This window comes from Camelus bactrianus, chromosome X (genome assembly GCF_048773025.1).
Source record: "Camelus bactrianus isolate YW-2024 breed Bactrian camel chromosome X, ASM4877302v1, whole genome shotgun sequence".
NCBI lineage: Eukaryota > Metazoa > Chordata > Mammalia > Artiodactyla > Camelidae > Camelus > Camelus bactrianus.
Window position 1 is genome coordinate 37,927,475 of NC_133575.1, and position 25,491 is coordinate 37,952,965.

General features: G+C 51.2%; 4 protein-coding genes across 9 annotated transcripts; 1 reads left to right on the plus strand and 3 right to left on the minus strand.

Annotated features, from left to right (window-relative positions):
• Positions 1-1,155: 1,155 nt before the first annotated feature.
• TIMM17B (translocase of inner mitochondrial membrane 17B) lies at positions 1,156-5,692 on the minus strand. Its single transcript, XM_010968136.3, has 6 exons — positions 5,545-5,692; positions 4,581-4,680; positions 2,749-2,812; positions 1,814-1,942; positions 1,616-1,726; positions 1,156-1,525 (listed from the first exon to the last, which is right to left on the minus strand). Exons 1-6 carry the CDS (start codon positions 5,568-5,570, stop codon positions 1,437-1,439), a joined length of 519 nt encoding a protein of 172 aa, XP_010966438.1. The 5' UTR covers positions 5,571-5,692; the 3' UTR covers positions 1,156-1,436.
• Positions 5,693-5,756: 64 nt separating this feature from the next.
• Positions 5,757-9,534, plus strand: PQBP1 (polyglutamine binding protein 1). 4 transcript variants are annotated; one of them, XM_010968137.3, is made up of 7 exons: positions 5,757-5,904; positions 6,298-6,397; positions 7,960-8,071; positions 8,302-8,414; positions 8,600-8,884; positions 9,088-9,151; positions 9,322-9,534. In XM_010968137.3, exons 2-7 carry the CDS (start codon positions 6,331-6,333, stop codon positions 9,476-9,478), a joined length of 798 nt encoding a protein of 265 aa, XP_010966439.1. In that variant the 5' UTR covers positions 5,757-5,904; positions 6,298-6,330; the 3' UTR covers positions 9,479-9,534. The 4 variants fall into 4 exon arrangements, with proteins under 4 accessions (XP_010966439.1, XP_010966440.1, XP_045361117.1 ...); XM_010968138.3 differs by lacking the exon at positions 5,757-5,904 and adding an exon at positions 5,980-6,123; XM_045505161.2 differs by lacking the exon at positions 5,757-5,904 and adding an exon at positions 6,104-6,127.
• Positions 9,535-9,587: 53 nt separating this feature from the next.
• Positions 9,588-17,201, minus strand: SLC35A2 (solute carrier family 35 member A2). Of its 3 annotated transcripts, none has more exons than XM_045505159.1 (5): positions 17,051-17,201; positions 15,341-15,523; positions 12,972-13,123; positions 11,273-11,419; positions 9,588-9,907 (listed from the first exon to the last, which is right to left on the minus strand). In XM_045505159.1, the coding sequence occupies exons 1-5, from the start codon at positions 17,139-17,141 to the stop codon at positions 9,779-9,781; spliced, it is 702 nt and encodes a 233-aa protein (XP_045361115.1). In that variant the 5' UTR covers positions 17,142-17,201; the 3' UTR covers positions 9,588-9,778. The 3 variants fall into 3 exon arrangements, with proteins under 3 accessions (XP_045361115.1, XP_010966443.2, XP_074215498.1); XM_010968141.3 differs by having other exon boundaries at positions 11,273-12,009; XM_074359397.1 differs by lacking the exon at positions 15,341-15,523 and having other exon boundaries at positions 11,273-12,009; positions 17,051-17,199.
• Positions 17,202-18,356: 1,155 nt separating this feature from the next.
• On the minus strand, positions 18,357-23,505 carry PIM2 (Pim-2 proto-oncogene, serine/threonine kinase). The gene is made up of 6 exons (XM_010968142.3): positions 23,227-23,505; positions 22,985-23,094; positions 22,251-22,301; positions 20,272-20,644; positions 19,584-19,760; positions 18,357-19,486 (listed from the first exon to the last, which is right to left on the minus strand). Exons 1-6 carry the CDS (start codon positions 23,285-23,287, stop codon positions 19,320-19,322), a joined length of 939 nt encoding a protein of 312 aa, XP_010966444.1. The 5' UTR covers positions 23,288-23,505; the 3' UTR covers positions 18,357-19,319.
• Between the last annotated feature and the right edge of the window lie 1,986 nt (positions 23,506-25,491).

Here is a 25,491-nt window from a genome sequence, read left to right on the forward strand (position 1 = left end):
GCCTGCAAAAGCCTTAGAGGACCCGGTTGAAAGATAGGGAATGGGACCTGGGGACTTAAGGGTCTGTGGGCAGCACAGTAGCCTGAGAGGGGTGGAGCCTGTGGACTCCCAGAGGGAAAAGGCTCGGAAGAGATAGTGGGCCAACGTTTATTAGCAGCAGGGAGGTGAGGAAGGGCGGGGCTTAGGTGTACCAAATGAGCGGGACCAAATGGAGTGAACCAGAAATACAAGGGTGGCAGCCAGGGATACCCTGGGTCTGACTGCGGTCCAGGTCCTGCAGGTGTGTCGGGGTAGCTGGCAGGCCCGGGCCTGTGCCCGTGGAGCCAAGAGTTCAAGGCCAGGTCCCCGTTGGGGCCTTGGGAGGCCTGAGAACTCAGCATCTGCATCTCCAGGGAGCGATTTTATGAGAGAGGGCATTTCCACCTCTTTGCAATGGCTTTGTACAAAAGGGACTGTTTTTGTTTCCCATGAGGCTGTTTGCACCCCAGTGGGGGCGGCTGCCTCACACATGTAGGGGTTTACATGCAAGTGTTTGAGGCCAAATGTCCATCCAGAAAAATCTTTCCCAAAACTCCCCCACACCCAAAATAAAAACTCATTTCTGGTTCTTTTGTGGTACCCTTAAATACTGACAACACTGAGCATCGCAGAGCAGGAACATCTGTGGTGCAGAAGAGGAGGCTGACAAAGGGTACCTTCTTCAAGGAAGCTGGGTCCCCCTGGCCCCTACTTCCATCCCAGGTCCATGGTGAGGCCACATGGAGGGGAATTAGCTTCACAAATGGGTGACTGGTATCCAGAAAAGACAGAGTTCATGATGAGGTCAGATTTCCCAGCCTTGGCGATAGAGACACGGGGCGGGGAGAGGTCAGAGGTGCCAGGTGCTGAACCACCCTCGCCACCCCAGCAATCTTGTGCTCACTCACTTCTTTCCCAAGCCTGTTCCTCTGTCTGCTTATGATTCACCACTTGGTCCCCACACATCCTTACTCACATCTTGACTCACTCCCCCTCCTGCACATTCATGCCACAAACCCTTACTAGAGCCCACTCTCTGTGGGACTCCAAATTGGAGGGCTCCCAAGTCCCCGAAGAGGGCTCTGCCCCTTGTCCTAGGGAGCGGCTCCTATGGGTGGCTCAAGGAGTACATACATAGGCATTTCAAAACTGGCTTTAAATACTCATCAGGGTGCCAAAGGGACTAGGGTGAGAGCTTGTTACATGTGAGTGGGGGCTGGGGTGCCCTGAGAGAGGAGAGACCCATCCATCAGGGCAGTTGGGGTGCCTCACCTCCAAACTGGGATAAGGGAACAGAGTAGAGGCCCTCTCTGGAGGGTCCCAGGGCCAACCAGGAGCCAGCCCCCCCATCGAGGTAGATCATCGGGGAGGGAACCGAGGAGGAGCTCCCACGGTGGCGGTGATAGGCGGTCACTTCCTCAGTGGTACTGCTGATAGCTGGGGTAGCCTGGGGCCGGGGTACCCTCCTTAGGGGGCAGCTGGCTGGGGTCCTCCAGGAATGGGGGTGCTAGAGAGGGGAGAATCAAGTAAAGGTGAGTGGAGGCGGCTAGTCAGAGCATTTCCTACCTCTCCCTGACCAGCTTTGCCAGGTTCTCACCATTGCGGAACTGCTGGGCGGTGTAGCGAGTGAGGAGGATGCCGACACCCTCGATGAGGGCCAACAGGATGCCCCCCATCATGGCCGAGCCCACCATGGCCAGTGGGCCACCTGAAGGAAAGAGGAGGCAGGAGAGAGGGAGGTGAGGGCAGGCAGAACTGGGTAGAAGGGGCTGGGGCCAGGGACTGAGGCACTCACTGCGGGCAGCCAGCACAGCTCCGGTCAACGCTCCACTGGTGATGGAGTTCCAAGGATCTTCCTTGCCCCGCAGTCGCACCAGACCACAGTCGATGGTGGAGAACAGGCCCCCCCACACTGCGAAGCTACCTGTAGGGGGACGAAGGCCTAATTAGTGTTCCTGAAGAATCGCAAGAATCTATGGCTCAGGGTCTGGGGACTTCCAAGGCCTGTATGCTCTGGCAAAGAATGGGGAGAAAAACCCAGATGCAGAGGCAGATGGCAAACTCCTGGGGGATAGTCCCCATCTGTCCCTGTGGTGGCTTTTTCAAGCTGTCTATAATCATTATCACACTTCCTTCACTTTCACGGGGAGTTGACAAGTGTTTATAGGCAAACTTATCTGCTTCTAGATGGCTTTTAACAGAGCAACTTTGATCCTCATAACTACCACACAGAATTGGAATTCTGATCTTGGTTTGGGAGAAGGAAACGGATTAGGAAAGGCAGTTAACAATATGATGGTTAAAATGTTTACTGAGGTCTAACTCTGTGCCGGCACCTAATCTAGGCACTACATGTTATTTGACTTCTGAAAATGTAAAGTTAATATTATCAAAGTGCTTAGCAGCACAACCCACACTTAGTAAGGACAATGTAAATTACATAAATTATAAAATTGACTGGGTGGTTAGTTATTGCCACCCCTGTGTTACAGATGAGGTTCAGAGATGTTAAGCCACTAGCCCAAGGTCACACATCAGGGAAGAGCCAGGGCCTGGACTGAAACTCCAGAACTCACCCATATTAAATTTCTGGGAAACATCACTCCCCCAGGAAGTCCCAGGCAGAATTGAGGCTAGAATCTGGACCCCTATCTTGCAGTCTAGACTCAAAGGAGCAACCACTCCCAACTCTGTTATCATATCTCTTTTATGTCTCCCCAAACCTCTCACCTCCAATTTGAGGGGCTCGGATCCTCACAGCATTGACACTACCTCTCAGTCGGTGCCGAATTCCCTGGGGGTAAGGGATAAGGAAGGGAATCAGAAGCAGGCTCACTGGCAGACAAGGTTTCTAGCTTTTAAAAGAGGGATGGGGTTGGGGGGAGCGTATAGCTCAGTGGCAGAGTGCATGCTTAGCATACACAAGGTCCTGGGTTCAATCCCCAGTACCTCCTCTAAAAATAAATAAGTAAACCTAATTACCTCCCCAGCAAAAAATTTAAAAATTTGAAAAAAAATTTAAATAAATAAAAATAAAAATGAAAGAGGGACAGGGTGGGAAACCCACTAGAGGTATTAGGGGTAAAAATGTGAAGTGGCCAAGAATGAGGGGGCTGGAGAGCACCCCAACATAGGTGTTCTCAGAGCTGGATTGAGAAGTTATTCATTCATTCATTCACTCATTCAGTAATTATTGAGGACCTATGTGCCAGGCCCCTTGTTATATGCAGGCAAACAGCAGTGAACAAGGTAGACGTGGCCCCTATCCTCTCAGAGCTCACATTACAGTGGGAGAGACAGATCCCAGATAAACAAGATAGCCTCAGACAGCAATGCAAACCCTACAGGAAATAGAATGAAGAGACATGATAGTGGCTGAGGGATCAGGAGTGGCTTCTTTAAGGAGTGGGACATTTGTGAACCTTGAGGATGAGAGGGAAAAGCTTGGGCAAAGATCCAGGAAAGAGAGTTCCAGGAGTTGAAGGGAGGAACAAGGCTAGATATATACGTTGCAGAAACCCTGACAAATGGATGGCATTTCAAGTCATGACATTGGATGAGATCTCCCAGGGGGGTGGGGCAGGTGTCAGAGAAGGTGATAGAACTACGTTAAATTAAAAGCACTTTCTTGTGCTCACTTTGGCAGCACATATACAGCCAAGACATGGAAACAGCCTAAATGTCCATCAACAGATGACTGGATAAAGAAGAGGTGGTATATTTATACAGTGGAATACTATTCAGCCATAAAAAACAACATAATGCCATTTGCAGCAATATGGATATCCCTGGAGAATGTCATTCTAAGTGAAGTAAGCCAGAAAGAGAAAGAAAAATACCATATGAGATCACTCATATGTGGAATCTAAAAAAAAAAAAAAAAAAAAACCATAAATACAAAACAGAAACAGACTCACAGACATAGAATACAAACTTGTGGTTGCTGGGGGGGGGAGGTACAGACTGGGATTTCAAAATTTGTAAATACTGACAAGCATATGCAGAATAGATAAACTAGATTATATGGTATAGCACAGGGAAATATATACAAGATCTTGTGGTAGCTCACAGTGAAAAAGAATGTGACAATGAATATGTATGTTCATGTACAACTGAAAAATTGTGCTCTACACTGGAATTTGACACAACATTGTAAAATGACTATAACTCAATAAAAAAAAAGTTAAAAAAAAGCATTTTCTCAACTTTAAGGCTGTCCTGCCAGTTAAACTCCCGTCACTTCCCTCTACCCAGGTTTCTGACCCAGAATCTGCCTCTAGGTGAAATCTGTACGAATTTGCACACACATTTAGGTCTTGGTAATGACCCTTGTGACAACACAGCATTTCCAGAGGAGCTTCACTTGGGTGGGGGGTGAGAGGCAGAGGTCATGTCTGCAGTTCCTCCAAACTCCCAGATCCTGGAGCCAGGCCTGGCACATAGGTCAGCAGACACCAGAATAAATAAATGCATGTTATTGGCAGCTCCAAGCAGTTTTCAGAACAGTATCCTGTGTGGGCAGGGCAGGATCCCCGCACCACCCAGGGAAGGCAAGGACTCACGACAGGGGCATTGCGGAAGCCCTTAATGGCCTGGAAGACTCCACCGCCGATAACACCCATAGTGAAGGCTCCACCGCAATCATCCACAATTCGCCATGGGCTGCAAGCGGGAAGGGGAGGATGGGGTTAATGTGAGCCCTCCCCCATGCCATGTCACAAGGACTCTTTCCCACTGGAAGAAACCACTTCACCCAAATGGGAAGTAGCACTTCAAGAGATTATTTTCCCTCCATTTAGGCAGGAAATAGTGCGGAAGAGGCAGTCTTTGCCCTGTCCGCCCCTCCCCTTCACAGCCAACCAAGAAAACAGCCAACTGCTTTACTAATATCAAAGATTAAATGAATTGATAACTAGCAAAGAGTTGGCACATTTAAATAAGCGCTACATTAGTGTTAACAAGTTAGCACGGTTACTAAAGCAGGATGGGGTCGCACCCCTTTCTCCGACAATGATCACGTCCAACCGAGCCCCGCCCTCTTCCCTTTTTTAACCCCCCGCACAACTGGGAAAAACCAAGCGCTGACAGTGGGGAGGATCCAGCACCCGCTTCTTGCCCACAACTGGCTCGCTTGGGCCCCGCCTCCATTAACTGAAACGACCTGGGAAAAACCACGCGCAGTAATCCTGGGGGTTTCCGCTAGATGAACCAACCCCCAGCTGGAATGGATTCGACCAACGTGTCTCTTTTCGTTAACAAAGAGGGACTGGGAGGTACGAAGTCACGGGAAACGTGGAGTGGTTCCTGCTGCACCGCACCTTCTCCTTCAGGCACACAATTGTGGCCCCCTTTTAACGGAGCCCGAATAGGAGGAACCAAGTGGAGGGGGGCAGGAGACAACAAACGTCTTAAGACCCTCCCGAGTCTGGGCTGTGGCGCTCTGTGGCCGATGCCTCCACCTCCCGCCTCCCACTGCTGGCCGTGGCGCCGCAACAACAGTCCCGAGGCCTGTGCCCCTCGCCGTACCAAGGCTCCCGAGCGTACTCCTCCATGGCGCCGGCGTCCGGCCTCGCGGTCTGGCTAAACCCCGGCCAAGCCACGCCCCTGCCGTAAACGCATACAAGCGCTCGAGCTGTCTACCTATTCCAAGGCAATGATTGGGTCGTTTCGCCAGACGTCGGAGCAAGGCGCACTCTCATTGGCCACCCAGGTTTGCGTCATCTGATCACTGCAGCGTGAGCGTCGCACAGTTGCCTCAAGGCTCGGGGTGAGAGGACGTCATTCTGTGCTTTGAGAGAAGAAAGTCGTGTGGTCCTGGGGATCATAGAGGCGACTAGAAAGAGGCGACCGGTCTGACAGCCTTCCACTACCCGTGTGACTATATTGGTAATGTCCGGGGTGGGCGCATTTTTTGGAGCTGAAAGAGGTGCTGCACTATACTCCCCCATCCCAGCGCTTTGGTTCCTCCCACCCGGCAGTCTTTGGGGAATGTTGGGTGAGCCCATTTCTGGGGCACGGGGGAGCCGCGCTTGGCCCCTTCGGGGATGGGCGGGGCCTGGGCCTGGGAGAGGAACCCGGCCCTAGAGTGTTGGCCTCGAGAGAAGGGTTGGTGAGAGTTTTAGTGATTTTACTGTTTATCCCTTACACCTTTTCGCAGGTAGATTTCTGTTGCCCAGCTCCTGGTGCGCGTGGGTAGGTGGGAGTCTAGATGAGTATATGCTGGGGGAGGCGCTTGGTTACAAAATCCAGATTCAGATCCTCATCTGAGGTATTTTTTAGTCTGTCCTTTCGTAGGTCTGTCTGCTACCCGCTATGCCTCTGCCCGTTGCGCTGCAGACCCGTTTGGCCAAGAGAGGCATCCTCAAACATCTGGAGCCCGGTGAGAGAGCTAAAAGCATATGGGCCTACCATGTAGCCAGGCTTGACAGGCACTTTGTTGTTGATTCTGCCACTTGATACCTAGCACGGGCCTACTGTACACCAAGCAGTGAGGTGGCAGGCATTTCATTGTTAACAATATGTATTCCTGACACCCATTCCTACTGCATGCACAGGGGGTGGTGGGGTGGGCGGATGTGGGGGACGGGAAGGGGAGGTGGAGGGGGTTGGAATAGACATTTCATCCTTAATACTGACAGCTGATGCCTATTTTGGGTCTTCTGTATCCCAAGTTTAATCCATCAGTCAAGTCCCTGAAAGTAGTTACAAAGCATCTAATAGTAAGGATAGTAGTACTAAGCTAGTCTCTAATGCAGCCTCCTGTGGGCCAAGCACAGTGTCAGGATGCTGGTATTTTGTTTTTTACCATACTAAAAGATAACATTATTTCAGACCTACTGAGGCGCCAGGCACTATGCTGGTGGTATATACTTTATTGTTCACCATATCCATAGCTGACACGTATTTTGGGTCTACTAAGTGTCTGGCCTACACTTTATGGTTAACAGTATATAAAATGATGATAGGATTTATCATTTAAGCCTACTGTTCTGCTGTTGCTAGTATTTATACCTTATTGTCAATTATAGTAAAAACTGGTATCTCTTTTGGGGTGAGGTGTCCCCAGCACTGAAAACTCATCTTATTTTCACTTTATTGATAAGTGGCATCTATTACAAACCTGTTGTGTGCCAGGGATAGATCTTTGGTTAATAATACTGATAATGGTCATTAATATTTTAAGCCTATTGAGTATCAGGCTCTCTGCTGATAGTATATATCTTACTAACAATACTGTGATCACAGCTGGTATCTGTTTTGGGCCTATTGTATGACAGGCACTATGCTGTTGCTGACATACACATTTCATTGTTAGCTATTTCCACAGCTGGAATCTGTGACAGGTGTACTGAGGTCCAGGTACTCATACACCTTTTTACTTCTGTTGCTAGTAACTGACAACTGTTGTAGGCCTCAGGAACTAAATAGATTCAGAGCAGTGTTTGGATAAATCCCTTGCTATCCAAACTTGCTACTCAATATATGGGCATCAGAAACCCCATACTTGCCAAGCTTGGGAGCTGAACAGATCTGGACATATTTTTAGATAAACCCCTTGCTGTTCAAACTAATTTTATCCTAATAGATTTGGGTAGTGTGGTGTCACATGCTTTCTGAACTCAGGAACTGAATAAATATGGATACATTTTAAAATGAATCCCTATCTAAACTCTGAAACCAGGTCAGTTTGGGTAATAGTATGTCATATTTAATCTGAATCCAGAAACAAAACAGATTTAGGTACATTTTTTTGGTAAATCTCAATATTCAGCTACTTAGATTTGGAATATGAGCAATCTTTGCCAGGGCACGTGAGACCTGGCACACACACGTGGTCCATGTGAATCTCAGTGTGTCTTCTCCAGGACCTGACTGCAGGATGAGAATCCCCTTGGTCCTTACTGGTCTCCTCCTCCCACCTCCCCGCCCTTGTCCTGCCAGAACCAGAGGAAGAGATCATTGCTGAGGACTATGATGATGATCCTGTGGACTATGAGGCCACCCGCTTGGAAGGCCTGCCACCAAGCTGGTACAAGGTGTTTGACCCTTCCTGGTGAGCCTGGGGACATGGTGGGGGTAGGGAGAGGTGACTTCTGACTTCACCTTTTCTATGTTATCCCTGGCTTGGGCTAAATAGGGGCCAGAGGGGAAGAGAGCTGGGAGTCTTCCCTGTGGGGTCTTGACATGGGGCTGGTAAGGCAGAGACTGGGGAGACAGGAGCTAAGGCTACAAAGAGAGAACACTTGTACTGACATTCCTTCCCTCCCTCTCACTGCCCTGCAGCGGGCTCCCTTACTACTGGAATGTGGACACAGACCTTGTGTCCTGGCTCTCCCCACATGACCCCAACTCCGTCGTTACCAAATCTGCCAAGAAGCTCAGGAGCAGTAATGCAGGTGAGTTGGTAGATCCAGGGGTGCCTCAAGTGCTTCTAGCAGTTCTCCGAGGGGGTCAGGTAAAGATAGTGGATCAAGGAGGGTCAGGGAAGACAGGCAGGCCCAGGCCCAGGCAAGGGAGGCTGTTGAAGGCAGAGGCTACTGGGTCCTGAGATGGGAAGAGTTCAAGGCTTACATGCCCCCAGATGCTGAGGAGAAGTTGGATCGGAACCATGAGAAATCGGACCGGGGCCATGAGAAATCGGACCGAAGTCATGAGAAGTCAGAACGGGGCCATGAGAAGTCAGAACGGGGCCATGAGAAGTCTGACAGAGACCGAGAGCGTGGTTATGACAAGGTGGACAGAGAGAGAGAGCGGGACAGGGACCGGGACCGGGACCGCGGATATGACAAGTCAGACCGGGAAGAGGTCAAAGAACGACGCCACCATCGCCGGGAGGAACTGGCTCCCTACTCCAAGAGCAAGAAGGGTAAGCTGGGGTGAGGTAAGGGAGGCGCCAGCAGTGCCTGATGGAAGGAAACCTTCACTGGGGTGCCTGAGCCTAGCGCCTGGGAGAAAGCGCCATGGGCTGTGGCAGCCGTGGGCTCCGTTTCTTCCTGGGGTGGGGGAGCTCAGTGATCAGGGGCTCCTCATGCCTCCATTGAAGACCTCCTTCTGTCACCTCCTCCACAGTGGCAAGCCGGAAGGATGACGAATTAGACCCCATGGACCCCAGCTCATACTCAGACGCACCCCGGTAAGTGACTACCCCTCAAGCACCCTCCTCTTTCCTCATGATTCACCGCACCAGTAACCGTTCTTTCTTCCTATCTCCTTTCCCCCTTTGTCAGTTGTGGAGGGGGGGTGGAGGGTAGGAGGGTGCCTGGCACATTACACGTTTCCACCTTGATCCTCTTTCACCCCCAGGGGCACGTGGTCAACAGGACTCCCCAAGAGGAATGAGGCCAAGACAGGTGCAGACACGACAGCAGCCGGGCCCCTCTTCCAGCAGCGCCCCTACCCATCCCCAGGGGCTGTGCTCCGGGCCAATGCTGAGGCCTCCCGAACCAAGCAGCAGGACTGAGCCTTCGCCGCCCCCACACCTTCCCCCCAGGTTTTTAATAAAAGTTTTGCCTGAGAGGCCTGAGTGCTTCCTTCTCTGGTACTTTTTGAGACTTCCCAACCCAAACCAGCAAGATGCAAAACACATTTTATTTACAAAAACTCACCTAAGAAATAAGTGGGGGGGGGTTGGCAGAGACAAGAGGGTGACAGGGGCTGGAGGCCAAGGTGGGTGGGTCCCATCTGGGCCCTCATCACCAGAGAGTTTAGTCGTGTCAGCCCTGCGTGGGAGAGGGGGTGGTGGGGGCAGGGGATTCGGTGTCTACCTCTCCCCAGCACTAATACTGATCAGAGAGTTTGGTCCTGGCTGGGCCAGGGCAAGAAGGGAGAGCGAGGCCAGGCCAGCGTCTTCCATCCCAGCGGCTAGGAACCCTTCACCTTGGTGAGCAACCTGTGATGGGAATGGGGAGGAAAGAAAAACACAGAAAACTGGGGTAGGCTGGCAGGCGGGCATCCTGAGCAAGCGAGGGTGGCGGCAGTGAGGCTGGTAGTCCCAGGGTTAGTAATGGAGCCCACGCAGAGAGAGGGGGTCCCCCGCGTCAGAAAGCTACACGTGGACTAAATAAATACAACATCTTTATTTGGCATTGGGTATCCTGACATTTGTTCATTACAGTTCCTTAAAAAACAAACCAAAAAATCAGAACAAATTAATCAAAAATAAAGATCCAACGCCCCTATGTACATATAGCAAAGATAGCCCAGGCGTTTCCCATGCGCAAGCGCGCGGGCACACACAGGCACACGCGCGCGCACATACACCACACACACAACACACACACACACACACACACACATACATACACATCCTGGGAGACAGTTAAGGGGTTAATAAGCTTTGGGGAGTGCAGGGGGCAGGTCCCACATTTCAGCAATTTAAAGACACCCCCGTATGAAGTAAGGGTGCCTCAAACAGCCAATGGGGTACCATGAGTGTGGTTGGCAGCTTTATTTTTCCTCGCAGGATGTCTTAGAAAATAAACCTGCATCCAGCAACTGACAGTGTCTTAGATTCTATGAGATTAGGCCACGTCAAGGACCTCCCTTCCCCGTTTTCCCTACACCCTGGATCATTCACCTTATTACACCACAAACCCCCAAACCACTAAAAATCAAACAGCCCCTAACTGCACCGTCCCCCTGAATGGGCTGATGCAAAAATCTCAGCTCTCGCCTCCCATTCCTCCTCTCTCCCTGGGCGCTCACAAGAGGCCCATTTTCAGGTCCTTGTGTCAAGGAAGCTGCCCCAAGGCCACAAAAAGACTGAGCTGCTAACATGATCTGGTATGGTTGTCAGGGAGAGAAGGCCTCAAGCTATGGGAAACAGAACCCCACAGGGAGGCATCAGTCATTACTGAAGAGCTGTAGGATTTTTGTCCAATTTGTCCCTGCAAAGGTATAGGGATTACTGGGAGGGGCTCTCTCAGGCATGAGAGACAGGACACCTCTGGCTGAAGGGGGCAGACGTAAAAGGCCTTGAATGATGATGCTCCCCCGATCTGGTCCCCAAAGGGGTTAGACTGGGACACAGGAGGCGATTCTAAAAACCCTTGGCTATGAGGAAGGGTTCCTGTGACGCCCTGCCCTAGTCCCATACCCTTCCAGAAGTCTCAATGACCTGGAAGAAAAGACCCTTCCAACCCCAGAGGAGCCAGGCCCCAGTGGCAACTGGTCCTGCAGATGCCCAATACCCTCCACCCGGCGCCCCTCCCTGACTCCCCCCACCGCCGCCAGCCCTCACTTCACCAGCACTGACTTTGGCAGAAAGGGTTCCGTGCTGAGGTCTCCACGGTGGGAAGACAGCTGTGGTGGTGGCGGCTGCCCGGGAGGCTGCTGGTGAGTGCAGGGCCCGGAGGCAGACCCGGAGGCGGAAGCTATGGCTTTGGCTGCACCTCGGGGAAGGCTGTAGAGGTAGACCGCACCGATGACCAGCCCGGCGCCAAGGGCAAACAAGGGGTCCACATGGAAGCCAAAGAGGCGGATGGAGGCAACAGTGGACAGCACGATGGACAAGGAGGTGGCAAAGCCCTTGAGGATGTTGTCGGCATACTTAACGACAACAGCCACCAGTAGCCCGCCGAAGGCCTGATTGAGCACCACGCCCCAGACAGCAGGCGTGTACCCGAAAAAGAAACCGCGGCGGGCCACGGCAGTGCCCTCGGCCCACCAGAGCCCCACCAGGCCCAGCGCCGTGCCAAAGAGGCCCAGCTGCAGGTTGCGCAGCCACACGGAGCCTGAGCTGCCTTTGAGGATCTTCTCGAAGTAGACACCTGCAAAGCCCGAGGAGAGACAGGAGGCCACGACAGCCGCTAGGCCGGCCCCAGGGTTCTGATCCAGTGGCCGTGGGCCCCCGCCACCAGCTTGCTGTGCCTGGACAATGGCGACGCCAGTGAAGAGGAGCAGCAGGGAGGCCCACTGCAGCCGGGAAAGACTGCGGTTCAGCATTAGCACGGAGAACAGAGCTGTGGTCAGGATCTTCAGCTGGTACGTCACCTGTGGGTGGTATGTGGAAGGCACTGAGGGCTGTTCCCGACCCCCAATGTGTGCACGTGGGGGACGGCACCTGCTGTGGACCCCTGGGGCACAAGGGAGGGAAATGGTAGGGTAGATGCCAATAAAGGCAGCAAAGATATCCAGCCACTGGCCACTGACTGCGATGCGGCTAAGTAGCTCTGAGATGCCTCCCAGAAAGTACACAGGAGGATGGCTGTGTGAGGAAGTCCTGGGCCACACCCAAGTCCACATCCCAACCCCATGTCCTAGCTGTGTGATGAGGGACAAAACACCTGCCCTGTCTGAGCCCTGACATTATCATCTGTGAATGAGACTGATATATGTGAAGCACCTCACACAGCAGGTAATGAATCAATGGTAAACATCCTGATGAGGGAGGTCTTGATAAAAGTGTTTATACAAATGAATCAGCCATGAAATCACGTCAGTAAACATTTACATAGAACTTACTATGTGCCAGGTGTGGGTCTCAGCACCTCGCGAGTTCATTTATTTAATCCTCAAGTATGAAGTGGGCACTATTGTAACGTCCGATTTAAAGATGAGACAACTAAGGCACAGAGAGGTTAAGTGACTTGCCCAATAGCACACAGCTAGAAAGTAGCAGAGCTGGGGTTTGAACCAAGGCAGCCTGGCCCCAGAATCCAGGCTTTCTAACCATCTTATAAGGCTGCCTGTAAACAGCCTAAAGCTTATTTATTCATCACCAACTAAGGGTTCTTCCCAGGTATTATTTCTTTTAATCATCCCAGCCTCCCAGTGAGTAGCTACTGTTCCCGTTCCCGTTCCCAGTCTCACAGATGAGGAAACTGAAGTTGAGGAAGATCCAAGGTCATTCTGAAGGAGACACAGCCCCTACTTTTTGTAACCCCCTATCCCCCAAATCCCATACTCCCCACCCCAGCCTGTTCCTCTGGGGCCATGCGGGGCTTAGGGCTCACCTGGAAAGTGGCAGCTGGCAGGTTGGAGATGGCAACGTACTGGAGGTTATTCTGCAAGGTGTAGATGAGAGAGGGCACTGCGAGCTTGAGTGTGTCCACATACTGCACCAGGACAGCCTCGTGGAGGAAAAGAACCAGGTGCTTCACGTTACCTAGGTGGACGGAGGAGAGCCCTTTTTAGCACTGGCTACCAAAGGCAGGGATCCACTGAGGGCCAGGAACAGGCCTGGTCCTGTGTCTTCCCACCACACTGACTCCCTGAGGGCTAGGGTGAGGTCTGTGCTCTCTACCTCCCCGGCAAGCACTCAATACTCATTTCTCTAGTGAAATAATCCATGTTAACTAGGAGCCTGTAAATTGGAGGCTCTAGGAATGTGGGTAGAAGGCTGTTCACCAAAAAGTGGAAGTTTTAGACTTGACTTTAAGACTTATCTAGTTACTTTCTGGCCTGAGGGCAGGGGCCATCTCCCACTTGGCTGCATCTTTCTGTCAGCACCCTCTACATCAAGCATTTGCCCCAGTCACATGGCAGAATGCAGGCTAGGCTATTGAGCAGAAAGTCTGGTTGGGACCTGCTCCAATTGACAAATGAGAACATTTTCCTGTAGAAAAAGACCTTTGCAGAATGCACCCCACTTTTTTGCAATTCATCTTTTAAGGCTCAGCTGAGTGTCCCTTCTCAGGGAAAAACCCCACAACCACTGCACAAGGTTATCACAGGAACTCCTGCTGATGCTTGTTCACAAAACCCTGTCCTTGCCCTTCATGGCACTAATCCCAGGAGTAATTATCAATCTCTAATAACCCCTTATCCAAATTCCCTGGGCTCAGGGGTTTGGGTGTTCAAAAATGTCCAGTGTTTGAAAGGTAACAGGGTATATATATTTCATATAAGACACCCCACATATATGGGGCTGCCCATCATAATCAAGCACATTTGTCTCTCTGCAGTGACTCGTTATGTCGTCACACCAAATGAGAAAATCAAAAAACGCAAACGTACAAACAGCCCTGCATCACATCAAGCCAAGTTTTACCACCAAACTAATTCAAGGAAAAAAAAACTGGGGAGAGGGGGTTGAAACTGCAGATGTGATGAAAGCATGTGATTAATCTGGAGCTATTTGTTTCTCCCCAACCGCAATATCAGCCCTATCAGGGCAAGATGTACATCTGCATCGCTAACATGTCCACCTCTCCAGCCAGAACAGGGCATGCCACACAGTGTTCACGTGAACTTGCTCAGAATCAGTCAAGAACAGAGCAGGTGGGTTCCTTAACTGCTGCCTCCCAGTGCTCTGGAGCTAATGAGGGGGTGAGAACGTTTTCTTCAGCATAAATGTTGAGGGCAGAGCGCCAGGCAAGGCCTTCACAGAGAAATGATTAGGCAACATTTTAAAGAACACCTCCGGGGAGGTGTTTAGATTAGGAAATAAATTCAACTTATATGAAATATAGAGGACAGAAGAACATGTTAAATGAGACCACCAGGAGGTAGTCAGCAAAATCCAGGCTACTCAAAGTCTACAAGATAAACAAACCACCTAATTTCTTCAACAAATTAACTGCAGAAAGGAAAAAAAACGAGTTCAGGGCAACCTAGAGGTGAGCAGGCATAGAAGACACTAAGCAGTTACAAAACACTGACCTTCTATAAATCTGATTCAAACAAAAGTTTTTAAACTTTCATGACATCTGAGAAATCATTATAACTTTGAACACTGGCTGGATATTTAATTACTTTATTAACTTTAAAAATTATTATTAATTTTTTGATTCATGATTTCTAGGTATTGCAGTTATTTTTTTTTAATGTACCAAAATATTTATTCAAGATAATAAGGAGGAATTTACTTCAAAATAATACTTCATGGGGGACCCACTTCAATATAATAAGGTAGGGGAGGAGGTAAACAGACACACAGATTGATAGTGAGTGGATAATCACTGATACTGTTTAATGGCTAACGACCATGAGTTGATAACTGTTGAATCTGGGTGATGGGACATGGATATTTTACGATTTCATTATTTTCTCCGATTTTGTGTTTGAAATTCTCTATAGTGAAAAGTTAAAGAGAAATAAATAACTCACCATTGTGAGGGTCACCTGCTACCTTATGGGCACAGACTGTCTCACTCCTATAGTGTTCAGTGGCCAGCTCTCGGGGAGTTAGGGGTATAAAAATGTGGATGCAGCTACTCAGAGCTGGAGGTACAAGGCAGCCTATCTGCACTTAATGCCATCCCCAGGCAGTTTCACAGACACAGAGATACTCTCCCAACAAACCCTCCATGTGGGTGTGGGTATACACACACATACGGTCCCACCCGCCGACTCCAATGCAGCCCCCCTCCCTGGCTCGTACCCCTCTTCTGTGCGAAGAGCAGCAGCAGGCAGGTGAGACCTTTGAGCACTTCGGCCATGACCACAGCAGTGGTGGCAAAGAAGCGGTCCCCAGGCAACGTGCGGGCGTAGCGGATACTGAGGATGAGGGAGGCATTCTGGACCACCAGCACGGCTAGGGATATGTATTTGAGGCGCCGGTGAGCTGTGGGGAATGGAAGGACCAAGGGGGAAGAAGGGGTCAGAAGCTGCTGGGGCATAGCCACACCACCACCTTCCCCTCTCCTTTCTCAACCAGGATCCTCCTAGCCACCACTATTTCCTCCTTCTGCCTGCCTAGCCTGACCCAGTGTGGGTCTGACCCCTGCCAGCTTTCACTGCCTCAGCCACAGGCAGGAAGAGCCAGAAAGGGAGAAGTGGGCCTCGCCCTGTCTAGCCCATACCTGGAATCCTTGCTGAGGTGTCAGGAAATGGGTGGGCAGGCCCTGGACACCCACCTCAGCCCTCTCTCTCCTGCCCCTGAATCTGAAGCAACCCTCTCCTGGACAGAATACCAACTACATCCTTCATATTTATTAAGTGCTTACTGTGTGCCTATCATTGGAATAAGGGATTTATATGTATTACTTCAACAGACCCCTACATGGCTCTGATCTCTGAAGGAACTATAAAGATTCTCATTTGATGGATGAATAAACCAAAGACATATGAAATGATGCTTCTGTTTAATGAAGGATTGTCCTATGTGAAGAATAATACCCCAGAACAAAGAATGCAACCACTGTATAAGGCATGTCCATCCCCTAAGTAACTGCTTTTCTCCCATTCCATTCCCTCACATTCAAAATAGTCTCTCCAATCCCTCCCTCCTATGAGGACTGATTCCTCCCTGACCCAGAATGGTCTAACGAACGTAAGAAATGATTCCTTCATTATCCCAAGGATTGAACCCCATATAGTAAAGGGTTATTCCATTAAGAATGATCTGGGTCCCTTAACAATACAGGAGGTATTTTCCTGTACACTATATGGTCCAATCGTCCTCCCACCACCGCATACCCCTACCTCCAGCCAAGGAATTATTCCTTGTCCTACTCAAACTCACAATGCACTCTCCCCACTATAAGAAAGGGCCTGGAACCCTCAGGACGTCCTTTCTCTGCCATATAAGGAAGGACCCTCCCACTGCAACGTACAACGAACTCTACTTCCATTACAAAGGGACCCCCAGAACAGTCTTCTCCCCATATAATGGACATCGTTATCCTCAAAATGTACTAAGTCATATAAGGAAGAACTCGCCCCACCCTAACACACAATAGCCTCTGTCCCTTTATAAGGAAGAAACCACCACCCTCAGAATAGCCTCTCCCTTCTATAAGGAAGAACTCTCCCACTCTCAGAATGGTCTCTTTCTTCTATAAGGACGGACACGCCACCACACACACACTCAGAATGGTCTTAGTGGTCTTAGCCTTCCCAAAAGGAAATACCCTCCTCCGACTGAGAATGGTTTCTACTCTCCATATGCAGAAGGGATCTCCCCATCACCCTCAGAATGGTCTCTTCCCTGCCTCCAACACACACGTCCTCCCCACTACCCTCTGCCACACACACACGTAGGTTGGTCCATACGGGATGCTCCCTCTCGCCTCAATGAGGAACCTTTCTGATCCTGCAGTGACCCCGACCCCTGGCCCGTCGCCGACTGCTCAGCCACACCCTGTCTCACCCGCACTCGCAGTCCCAGGTTCCAACGCCCCTGCGGAGACCGTCCCTGGCCCGGCCGCCGCGGTGGAACCACCAGACCCAACCGCTGCCATGTTGGCATCTGCCTGGCCCGTCCCCTCGGCAACAGGAGGCCACTTCCGTGTCCGTCACTTCCGCTTCCGGGCCTCCAGAGTTGGGGTGGGGCGAGCGAGAAGCCGACCCTAGCAGCGGCTTTCCTCGTCCAGTCCCCATTGCCAGTCTAAGCGCGGCCTCGGGAATTTTCAAATCCCGTTGCTGTCGGGAAACCGGGCAAGCAGCCAGCGTAGTCTCCCAGAGTCCTTACAGAGCCTCTGGCCGGTTCCCGTTGCCAACCCCGTCCTCGTCTTCTTCGATCCCGCTCTCTGTATCACCCGCCCATCCTGTCTCCTCCTCCCGTGGGTTCTACTGTCCCTCTTCTCTCTCGGCTCTTTATTGCAGCCTTTTGATGCCACCGCCCTTTCTGCATCAAAACTCCCAGGTGCTTCTAGGTTGGACAGAAATTCCTCTTTACCTTCTCCCGGGAAGGCCCCGCCCCCTGGAGAGCCCGCGGGCATCTTAGAGGGAAGTGAGACTTTGAGACGGCGGGGCAGGTGAGGGTCAGGAAGGTATGCAGGGTAGTTGAACATACTGGTGAAAAGGCACCGGAGAGTTGAAACAGGAGTCACCTTTGAAGATGGAAAAGTGAGAAGGGGACAGCTAAGCCAGCAGGCAAGAGAGGGTACAGCTGAGGTCGGGACAAGGGAAGCCAAGATAGAATAGGGCAGGGCAGGTAAGTCAAGAGTTGAGAAGTAGAGATGAGAGGGATGAGCAGGTAAGAAAACAAGGGAGAAGTGAAAAGGTAGGGGCAAAACAGGTGACTACACCCTGGAAGTTATTAGAATACAAGGAAGGGCTAGGAAGATGCCATGTCAGCGCTCAACCCCTATCGTGCCCTCACCAGTGCCCTGAAATGGCTTTTCTTCTCCCCTGGGGTTGGAGGACAGAAGCAGTATTTTTTCTGCCTCTGAGCTGGCCATCTTTGATTTCAGGTGTGTCCCAGACATCTTCAAGGTCTACAGCATCCCCAAATAAGCACTCCTGCACATACTGGGTGCTACAGAAGAGCTGATGGCAAAATCAACAGTTTTTCTTTGTGGTCCTGCTTAAACGAACCCGTAAGAGATCTTTAGGACGGCACCACGAGACAGGCTTCCTGTGGGCAGAGTTGAAATCCAATCCCTCTCCCTCTTGGCTTAGCATTCAGTAGATGCTCCACGAATGCCTCACTGCATCTACAAATGGCCAGTCGCTTCTGATTCTATTACGTTTATTAAATAGTGGGTTTCCACACATGGCTTTTTAAATAATCCAGGCAGGGGAAGGAGGGAGAGGAAGATACAGTTGGAGCTCCCCTCCCCAATACATAAGTATTTACATTTCAGCAACTGGACAATCCTGGCTCAGAAGGAGGCAGCAAGAATCCAAAAAAGGGAGAGGGTGGGGCCCCAGGAGAACAAACAATAAGACTTATTTCCCCCCCAGCCCCCCCCCCCCAAATCCACCCCATCCTAGTGGACTCTAGTAGTGTCCATCTCCCATTCCTTCCCAAATAATTAAAGTTGGGTTCTCCTCACCAGAATAAGAGCACTTGGGATAACAGAGTAGGTCCCCTCACCAAAAAAAAAAAAAAAAAAAAAAAAAGAATAAAGGAAAGTAAAAAGAGCCCTGGGATAACAATAGGGCATTACCTCTCCCAGAACAAGCAATCCTGGGCTGAGGTAGGCAAGCAGCTTGACTGAATATGGGACCCTAGGCTATGGGAAAGGGTTCCTTTGCTAAAATAAGAGCTGCTGGGTGGGGTATTGGAAGGAAAGCACCCTTGCCCAAGTTAAGAGCATTTGAACTAAGTTTGTGTGGTGGCAGCAGGAGATGCCAGTATATGGGGTTACTACTCATCAGAATAAGAGTCCTGGGGGCTCAGAATGGAAATAACTTCAACGAAATAAACATCCTTAGCAAAATGAGAAGCAAGGAAGGACCCCCTCCAGAATAAGAGAGCATACGTTCTGGGAGGAAGGCTCCTTAACAGGATTGGGATGGGGACTGGGAAAACTTGGCTTATGTCTTCTGACCCCTGATCCCCAATCTCTGACCCTAGTTAACACTGGATTTTTAATGACCTGTAAAACCAGATCAACAGATACCCATCTATCCCTGTGGCATGACCATAACCATGGGATGGCTATTCCAACTAGTGGGGACCCTGGCCAGGACTAGGGCAGTAGGGACCAAGCCAAAGGGGTGGAACCCCCTTTGGGGGTATTGAGGGGTGCATCCTCCGCTGGTGGTGTCTGCATCCACGGGTCCAGCAGAATCTCCTCCAGTGAGGGTCGGGCAGAGGGTTTGGGAGCCAGGCACCGGCGGATTAGGGCACAACAATCTGCAGATCAGAAGCACACAGGAGATTAGCAGTCACTTGGGGGTACTGGTCCCTGGAGGGATGGAGACTGGTGGTCTAGAGCCAGTGAGAGGCTTACCTGGCGAGACATGGGCAGGGAAGTGGAGCTCAGCCTCCAGAATCTCCTGATCTCTCTCAAAGGGAATGTCCCCACATACCATGTCATACAGGAGAATACCCAGTGACCAGACAGTAGCTGGGAGTGCATGGTACTGGTGACGAGAGATCCACTCTGGGGGGCTGTACACCCGTGTCCCTGCATGCAAGCCAGAGGTTAGAGCATTCTCTGATAATGCCCTTCTCCCACCCTCCCCTCCCCAGGAAATGTGGTCCCTTCAACAGGATGAAGCAAACTCACTATATAAGAGTCCCCTCAACCAGAATAGAAGCTCTTTAAATATAACAGCAGGGTCTCACCACCAGAAAAAGAGCACTTAAGATAACAGCAGAGTCCCCTCAACAAAGTAAAAGCACTTAAAAGTTATAGTAGGACCTCCTTACCAAAAAAAGAAGACTCAGGATAATAATAAGATCCCCTCAGCAGAATAAGATCCCAAAACAAGATCAGGGTACTGTCAGAAGATGGACTTTACTGATGGACTCTACTAGAGGGCAAGGCTTGAAAGTCTAATATTAAAAACCAAGAACCTTATAGAGGTGCACTATAGATCAAGGGTTACAGGATACCTCAGCTCTGGGGGCCAAAGATCAAGAGGCCAAAAAGGTAAATGATGAAATCTCTCCACAAAGATTTAGGAAAGCCTTACCATCAAAGTCAGTGTAGGGTTCATCATGAAGCAGGGCGCCAGAACCAAAATCGATGAGTTTGGCACAGCCCCGGCGGAGGTCCATCAGGATGTTCTCATCCTTGATGTCACGATGGACAACTCCACGGGCATGGCAGTGCCGAACAGCTGCCACTACCTGGGCAAAGAGGCAGCGGCTTCGACCTTCGCCCAACGGGCCCTGCTCTGTGATATAGTCAAAGAGATCCTGGGCGGGCAGAGGCCGCTCAAGGACCAGCATGAAGCCCTCGGGTGTCTCAAACCAGTCAAGCAGGCGGATCACACCAGGGTGTCCACCACCTGCACCCACCTTCCATAGCAGTGCCACTTCCAGTGGGCATGTGCCTGAGTCTGACTGTTAGGGGAAGCAGGGAGAGAAAAGAGAACACAGATGTCAGGCTGGCAACTTTTGACTTCCCACCTGAACTTAAATCATAGTCCCCCTTCAGCCTCCTGACTGTGTGACCTTGAGCAACCCACCTCCTTCCCTGGGCCTGTATTCTCACCTTTTTAAAAAATTTTATTTATTTATTTTTGTGGGGGAGGTAATTAGGGGATTGAACCCAGGACCTCCTGCATGCTAAGCATGTGCTCTACCACTTGAGCTATACCCTCCCCGTTTCCTCATCTTAAGGGCTCAAACTCTCACAGTCATTGGAAAGGTGATTCAAGCCAAAAGCCTATACACATCTGCCAAGTAATAGGAGCTCAGTAAATATTTAAAGAATAAATCGAAGTGGTTCTTAACAAAGGGCCTTCAGCAGAAGAAGCAACTGATGAACACTATTATGTAATAATTTATCTGTTTTGTCCACTGACATCTAAAAGAAATTAGACTAGTGCCTTACACATAGTAGGTGTGAATAAATGTTAAATAGATGAAAGCACTTTATAGCACAGGGTCTCACACAGACTTAGCACTCAATAAATACTATTATTGTGTAATGGTTTGTTTTGTTCGCCGACATAGCTCAAGCACTAAAACAATGCCTGGTAACAGGGTAAGGTTCAATACATATTTGTTAAGCAGGTGAAAGCAATTAGTAGAAAAGGACTAGCATAAAAAGAGCTCTCAATAAATGTAATATTTTGCCAAGTGCCAAGAATTGTGCCTGGCACATTCTAAGTGCTCAATATACATTTTGTTAAATAGCTGGAAGTAATTAATTGCAAAGGAACTGGCACAAAGAACTAAATAATGTTATCATGTGATAATTTCGTCCCTGTCACCAAGCACCTAGAACCGTGTTGAATGAAGTACTCAGTGGGGCTTGGAACACAGTAAGCTTTTATGATAAAGCAAGGTCTGTGACATACAGTCGGTGTTCAATGAAAGGCATAAATGTTACTGGCCACAAAACCCATCCCACTTTAGAAGCCCTGCATGGGCACAGGGCCTGCCAGAAGCAGCCTCCTGTCTGAGATTAGAGCCCTCTACCGGCAAGTCCGAGGACTAGCACAGCTGCGGACAGGTTTTCTCACGGTGATGAAAATTCCGGTACTGCGCAGGCGCACCTTCTCCCTCTGGGTCCCACAGCCTGCGCAGGCGCAGTCTCCCCAGAGCCCGCCAGGGGGCGCTCCCGCCCCTACAACTTGCCCAGACCCGCCCTGTTGTCCGTTAGCGCTCTAACGGCAGAAGAGAAGCAGCCACCGTCACCATGGCAACCAGTGACCTCTGCCCCTCTTTCCTCACCAGCATGCCCTGCGGGCAGCCCCTGAGGCAGTGTTTGGAGGGAGGATGAGAAAGGAGGGTGGGAGGGGAGAATCCAGGGCTCTGGGGGAACTGGGGTGAGTCAGAACTGTATGGAGGTGTGGATGTCACCACAGGGGAGTAAACATGGGCTGGTAGGAGTGTTCTTCTCACCGTTACAGGGCCCAGGGAGCCATACAAACCATAGAAAGGCGAAATCCATCATCAGAGATGGCGTCGCCAGGTCAAAAAGGACTCCAAAGATACTCACCAAGGGGGACCAGCCCAGCACACGATTCCGGGGGATCACCTTGATGGCCACCTGAAGAGGCGGGCTGAGGTGAGGGGGCCAGCAGATGACCCCCAGACCCCTCCCAGTCTCGACCCAACCACCCCACACCACAACCCAAAAATTAGCTCTAGCTTCTCCCCTGCCCTCCAAGTCCCCAGAACCAAGTAGACCTCTCCCACCATCTTTGGCTCGGGTTCTCCCTTCTCAGGTTTCAGGATTCCTCACTTCAGGTATTGGGTTCTAAATTTTCTAACACCTCAAGCTCCCGATCTTCCCATCCAGCCCCAGGACACCTCAAATCTGTACCAGTGAGGTTCTGGTCCTCACAACCCACCCTGGACACCTGCCTCCAAAATCTCCCAAATCTCAGCTCTGGGTCCCTACGTTCTCACACATATATACTCTCCTGGATCCCAAGGTCTAGAGTCCTCATGACCACCCCCCCGCCTTAGTCTCACACACAGGACCTCCGGAATCGTTGCCCTGAAACCCCCTTCTCCCTCACATACCCACCTGGACCGTCGCACGCGCCCGCGCGCGCGCGCGCACGCGCCCGCTCCCTCAGACACCCCCAGCAACCCGGATCCTAGTCCTCATGACCCTACCACACGCACATTGTAGGCTCATTCCCTCGTCAATTAGCATCCCAGCCCCGGGACTCCTACCCCCGCCACACACACAACTGGCCGTCCCAAGACCCTTGTGGTGGATACCTGGAGTCGGTCTGTGACGCGATGTCCTGCGAAGACGGTGCCGAAGCCCCCTTTACCCAGGAGGGGGCCGAGTCGGTACTCGGCCTCGAACGCTTCTCGATCCTTGCCTCCTACGCAGGCGGAGGCGAGGAAGTCAGGGTGGTGGCGTGCTGAGGCGGCCGCGACCCCCTCTCCCTCCCCCCGCGCCGCCCTCAACCACTTCAGCCCGCCCGGCCTGGTCGCGGTAGCGGAGCCTCTCTCACCTGGCGGCGGCGTGGGGGTCATGGGGGCCACCGGGAGCCCCTGAAGAGGCTTAGTCAACATGGAGGAGGAGCTGCGTAGATTGAGCCCGCTTAGCCCACAGGGCGTGGACGCCCGAGGTAGCGAGGCAGGGGAGCCAGGACTGGGGGGCGCCAGGGTGGAAGGTGAGGAAATTGGTGGCCCAGAAGCGCCGGCAAACAGCGCAATGTTAAGATTCGCCGCGCGCGCCAGCCCCGACGCTACTGAGACGGGGCACGCGCCTCCCGAGAGAGTCGCCCCGGGCGACGGCCCCGCCCATCCGGACGCGGCACCTGCTGTACCCCAGCCAATCGGAGCCCGTCCTTATTTGCATACCACCCTCAACGTTTCAAGTACCCCCTTATGCAAATACATGCCCGAATCTTCCGCGGGGGCGGGGTCTGCATGCAAATAAGGAGGGCGCGCGCGAAGAGGAAACTGGTTATGGGAATCCCTCTTGCAGCAACCGCGTTTTTGTTTTGGTTGTTGCTTGGGGTTGTTTTTATATATGTGTGTATATGCATATATAAACTTAAAAAAAAACTGCACCGCCTAGGAAGTTGGCTTACTTCCGCTGCTTCGAGATTAGCGCGGAGATAACGCCAGGCCTGGCTTCTAAGAATCCGGGCCTGTGGCTATCCAGGACCCTGTCTCCGAAGGGTGCTCCTCATACCAGTACGAATCCTCCAGGCAACTGGCGGCCTCCGCCCGGAAACCAAGGATCCTGCAAGAACCTGCTCAGCCTTCGTGGGGGGTGGCTAACCTCCCTGACCACCACCGCGGGGAAAGCACTGGTCAAAAGCAGCGTTCCCAAGCCCGGAGGCCACGGCCTGTGGGGTGTTTTGGGGGCCCTTAACCTAGACAGACTTGGCTAGACCTGGCTGTGAGCCCAGTCAGCAGGTCTAGAATCTGGAATGGCGGGGGGTGGGGAGGTGGTTCTTCGGTATAGGAGCAAGTCAGAGTGGTGGTGGCTGGAGGAGGGGGTGCTTCCAGATGAGAGAGAGAGGGACTGAGGGAGCTCAGAGAGGTGGTAAAATACCTCAGGCACAAATTTGGGGGAAAAACAGGCCTCGTGCTGCAGAAAGAGACATGCACTCCAAAGACACACACAGAAGTACCATGAGAGAAGTACACAAACGTGTACCACCAGACACATTCACGTGATTTTGTCCTAGACACACATGCAGACATGCACTGTCACACAGAGACTGACATCCACTGTCAGGCAGGCAGGCTGCCAGAAAGAGAGTTATGTCCCAGAGACACACTGGCACTCCAGAGATTCACAGACCTACACTGCCATGTGATAAGGACACAGAAATGTTCTGACACACCGCCAAAACTTGTCACAAAGATACTGGCACCATCAGACATGCACTGTCACAGAAAGACTTGTACTGAGAAATGAGACCCAGAGTCTGTCACAGGAAGACACACAGATGCTCCAGAGACACACATGCACTGCTCCAAAGGCAGACATACACTTAGGTGATAAGAGCCACAGATAGGCAGTGCCACAAAAACAGACTTGGATAGACCCAGTCACAGATACATAACACAGCAGACATGCAGCATTGTTGCTGTAACTGTCCAGAAATAGCTACCCAGAATCTGTCACAGGAATACAAGCGGACATCCATCCCATCAGAAAGAAACCACAGATGCACTGTCACAGACAGACCCACGCAGACATGCACTTGTCTCAGAAACAGACACAGACTGTCAGAGATAGAGTCCCACACTCAGTCACCATCTGACACACCTGGAAACAAGCCCTCGTCTCACACAAACGACTAGAGAAAGACACTTTGTGAGATGCGCATGAAGACTTGGGACTCACTGCAGTCTCTCTCACATGTGCACGTGCACACCCCCCAACACACACCCAAAAAGCAAATATACACATGTACTCTCCCTTATTCATCCAACATTTATTAGGGGTCTACTGTAAGCCTGCCAGGCCCTAGAGGGGGTGCAGATATTAAGAGATACACAGATAAGTCAGGCATCATAGCCCTTGCCCAGGAAGCTGATAGTACAGTTACCGGGGAGGGACTAAAGACATACTTGTAGATAGAGGTGAGAATATAGATGGGTCACACGGGGCTTCTCAGAAGAAGACCCTCTACCCATCTTGAAAGACAAGGTTGGAGGCTTGGGACAGGGGAAGACCAAATTCCAGGCAAAGGCCAAGGAAACTGGACAGAGCAGCAGGATGAAGTAGGCAGGGGCCAAATGGTGCAGAAACT

Coding starts and splice junctions, on each gene's coding strand:
- SLC35A2 (XM_010968141.3), bottom strand. CDS start 17,141: ATGGCAGCGGTTGGGTCTGGTGGTTCCACCGCGGCGGCCGGGCCAGGG. Junction 15,524..17,050: donor ACCTGGGACTGCGAGTGCGG/GTGAGACAGGGT, acceptor CATTCCCCACAG/CTCACCGGCGCCTCAAATAC. Junction 13,124..15,340: donor GCTCTTCGCACAGAAGAGGG/GTACGAGCCAGG, acceptor CCGTCCACCTAG/GTAACGTGAAGCACCTGGTT.
- PIM2 (XM_010968142.3), bottom strand. CDS start 23,287: ATGTTGACTAAGCCTCTTCAGGGGCTCCCGGTGGCCCCCATGACCCCC. Junction 23,095..23,226: donor GACCCCCACGCCGCCGCCAG/GTGAGAGAGGCT, acceptor CCGCCTGCGTAG/GAGGCAAGGATCGAGAAGCG. Junction 22,302..22,984: donor GCGTCACAGACCGACTCCAG/GTATCCACCACA, acceptor CCGCCTCTTCAG/GTGGCCATCAAGGTGATCCC.
- TIMM17B (XM_010968136.3), bottom strand. CDS start 5,570: ATGGAGGAGTACGCTCGGGAGCCTTG. Junction 1,727..1,813: donor AGCTGTGCTGGCTGCCCGCA/GTGAGTGCCTCA, acceptor TCTTTCCTTCAG/GTGGCCCACTGGCCATGGTG. Junction 1,526..1,615: donor CGCCCAGCAGTTCCGCAATG/GTGAGAACCTGG, acceptor TCCCCTCTCTAG/CACCCCCATTCCTGGAGGAC.
- PQBP1 (XM_010968137.3), top strand. CDS start 6,331: ATGCCTCTGCCCGTTGCGCTGCAGACCCGTTTGGCCAAGAGAGGCATC. Junction 8,072..8,301: donor AAGGTGTTTGACCCTTCCTG/GTGAGCCTGGGG, acceptor ACTGCCCTGCAG/CGGGCTCCCTTACTACTGGA. Junction 8,885..9,087: donor CTACTCCAAGAGCAAGAAGG/GTAAGCTGGGGT, acceptor CCTCCTCCACAG/TGGCAAGCCGGAAGGATGAC.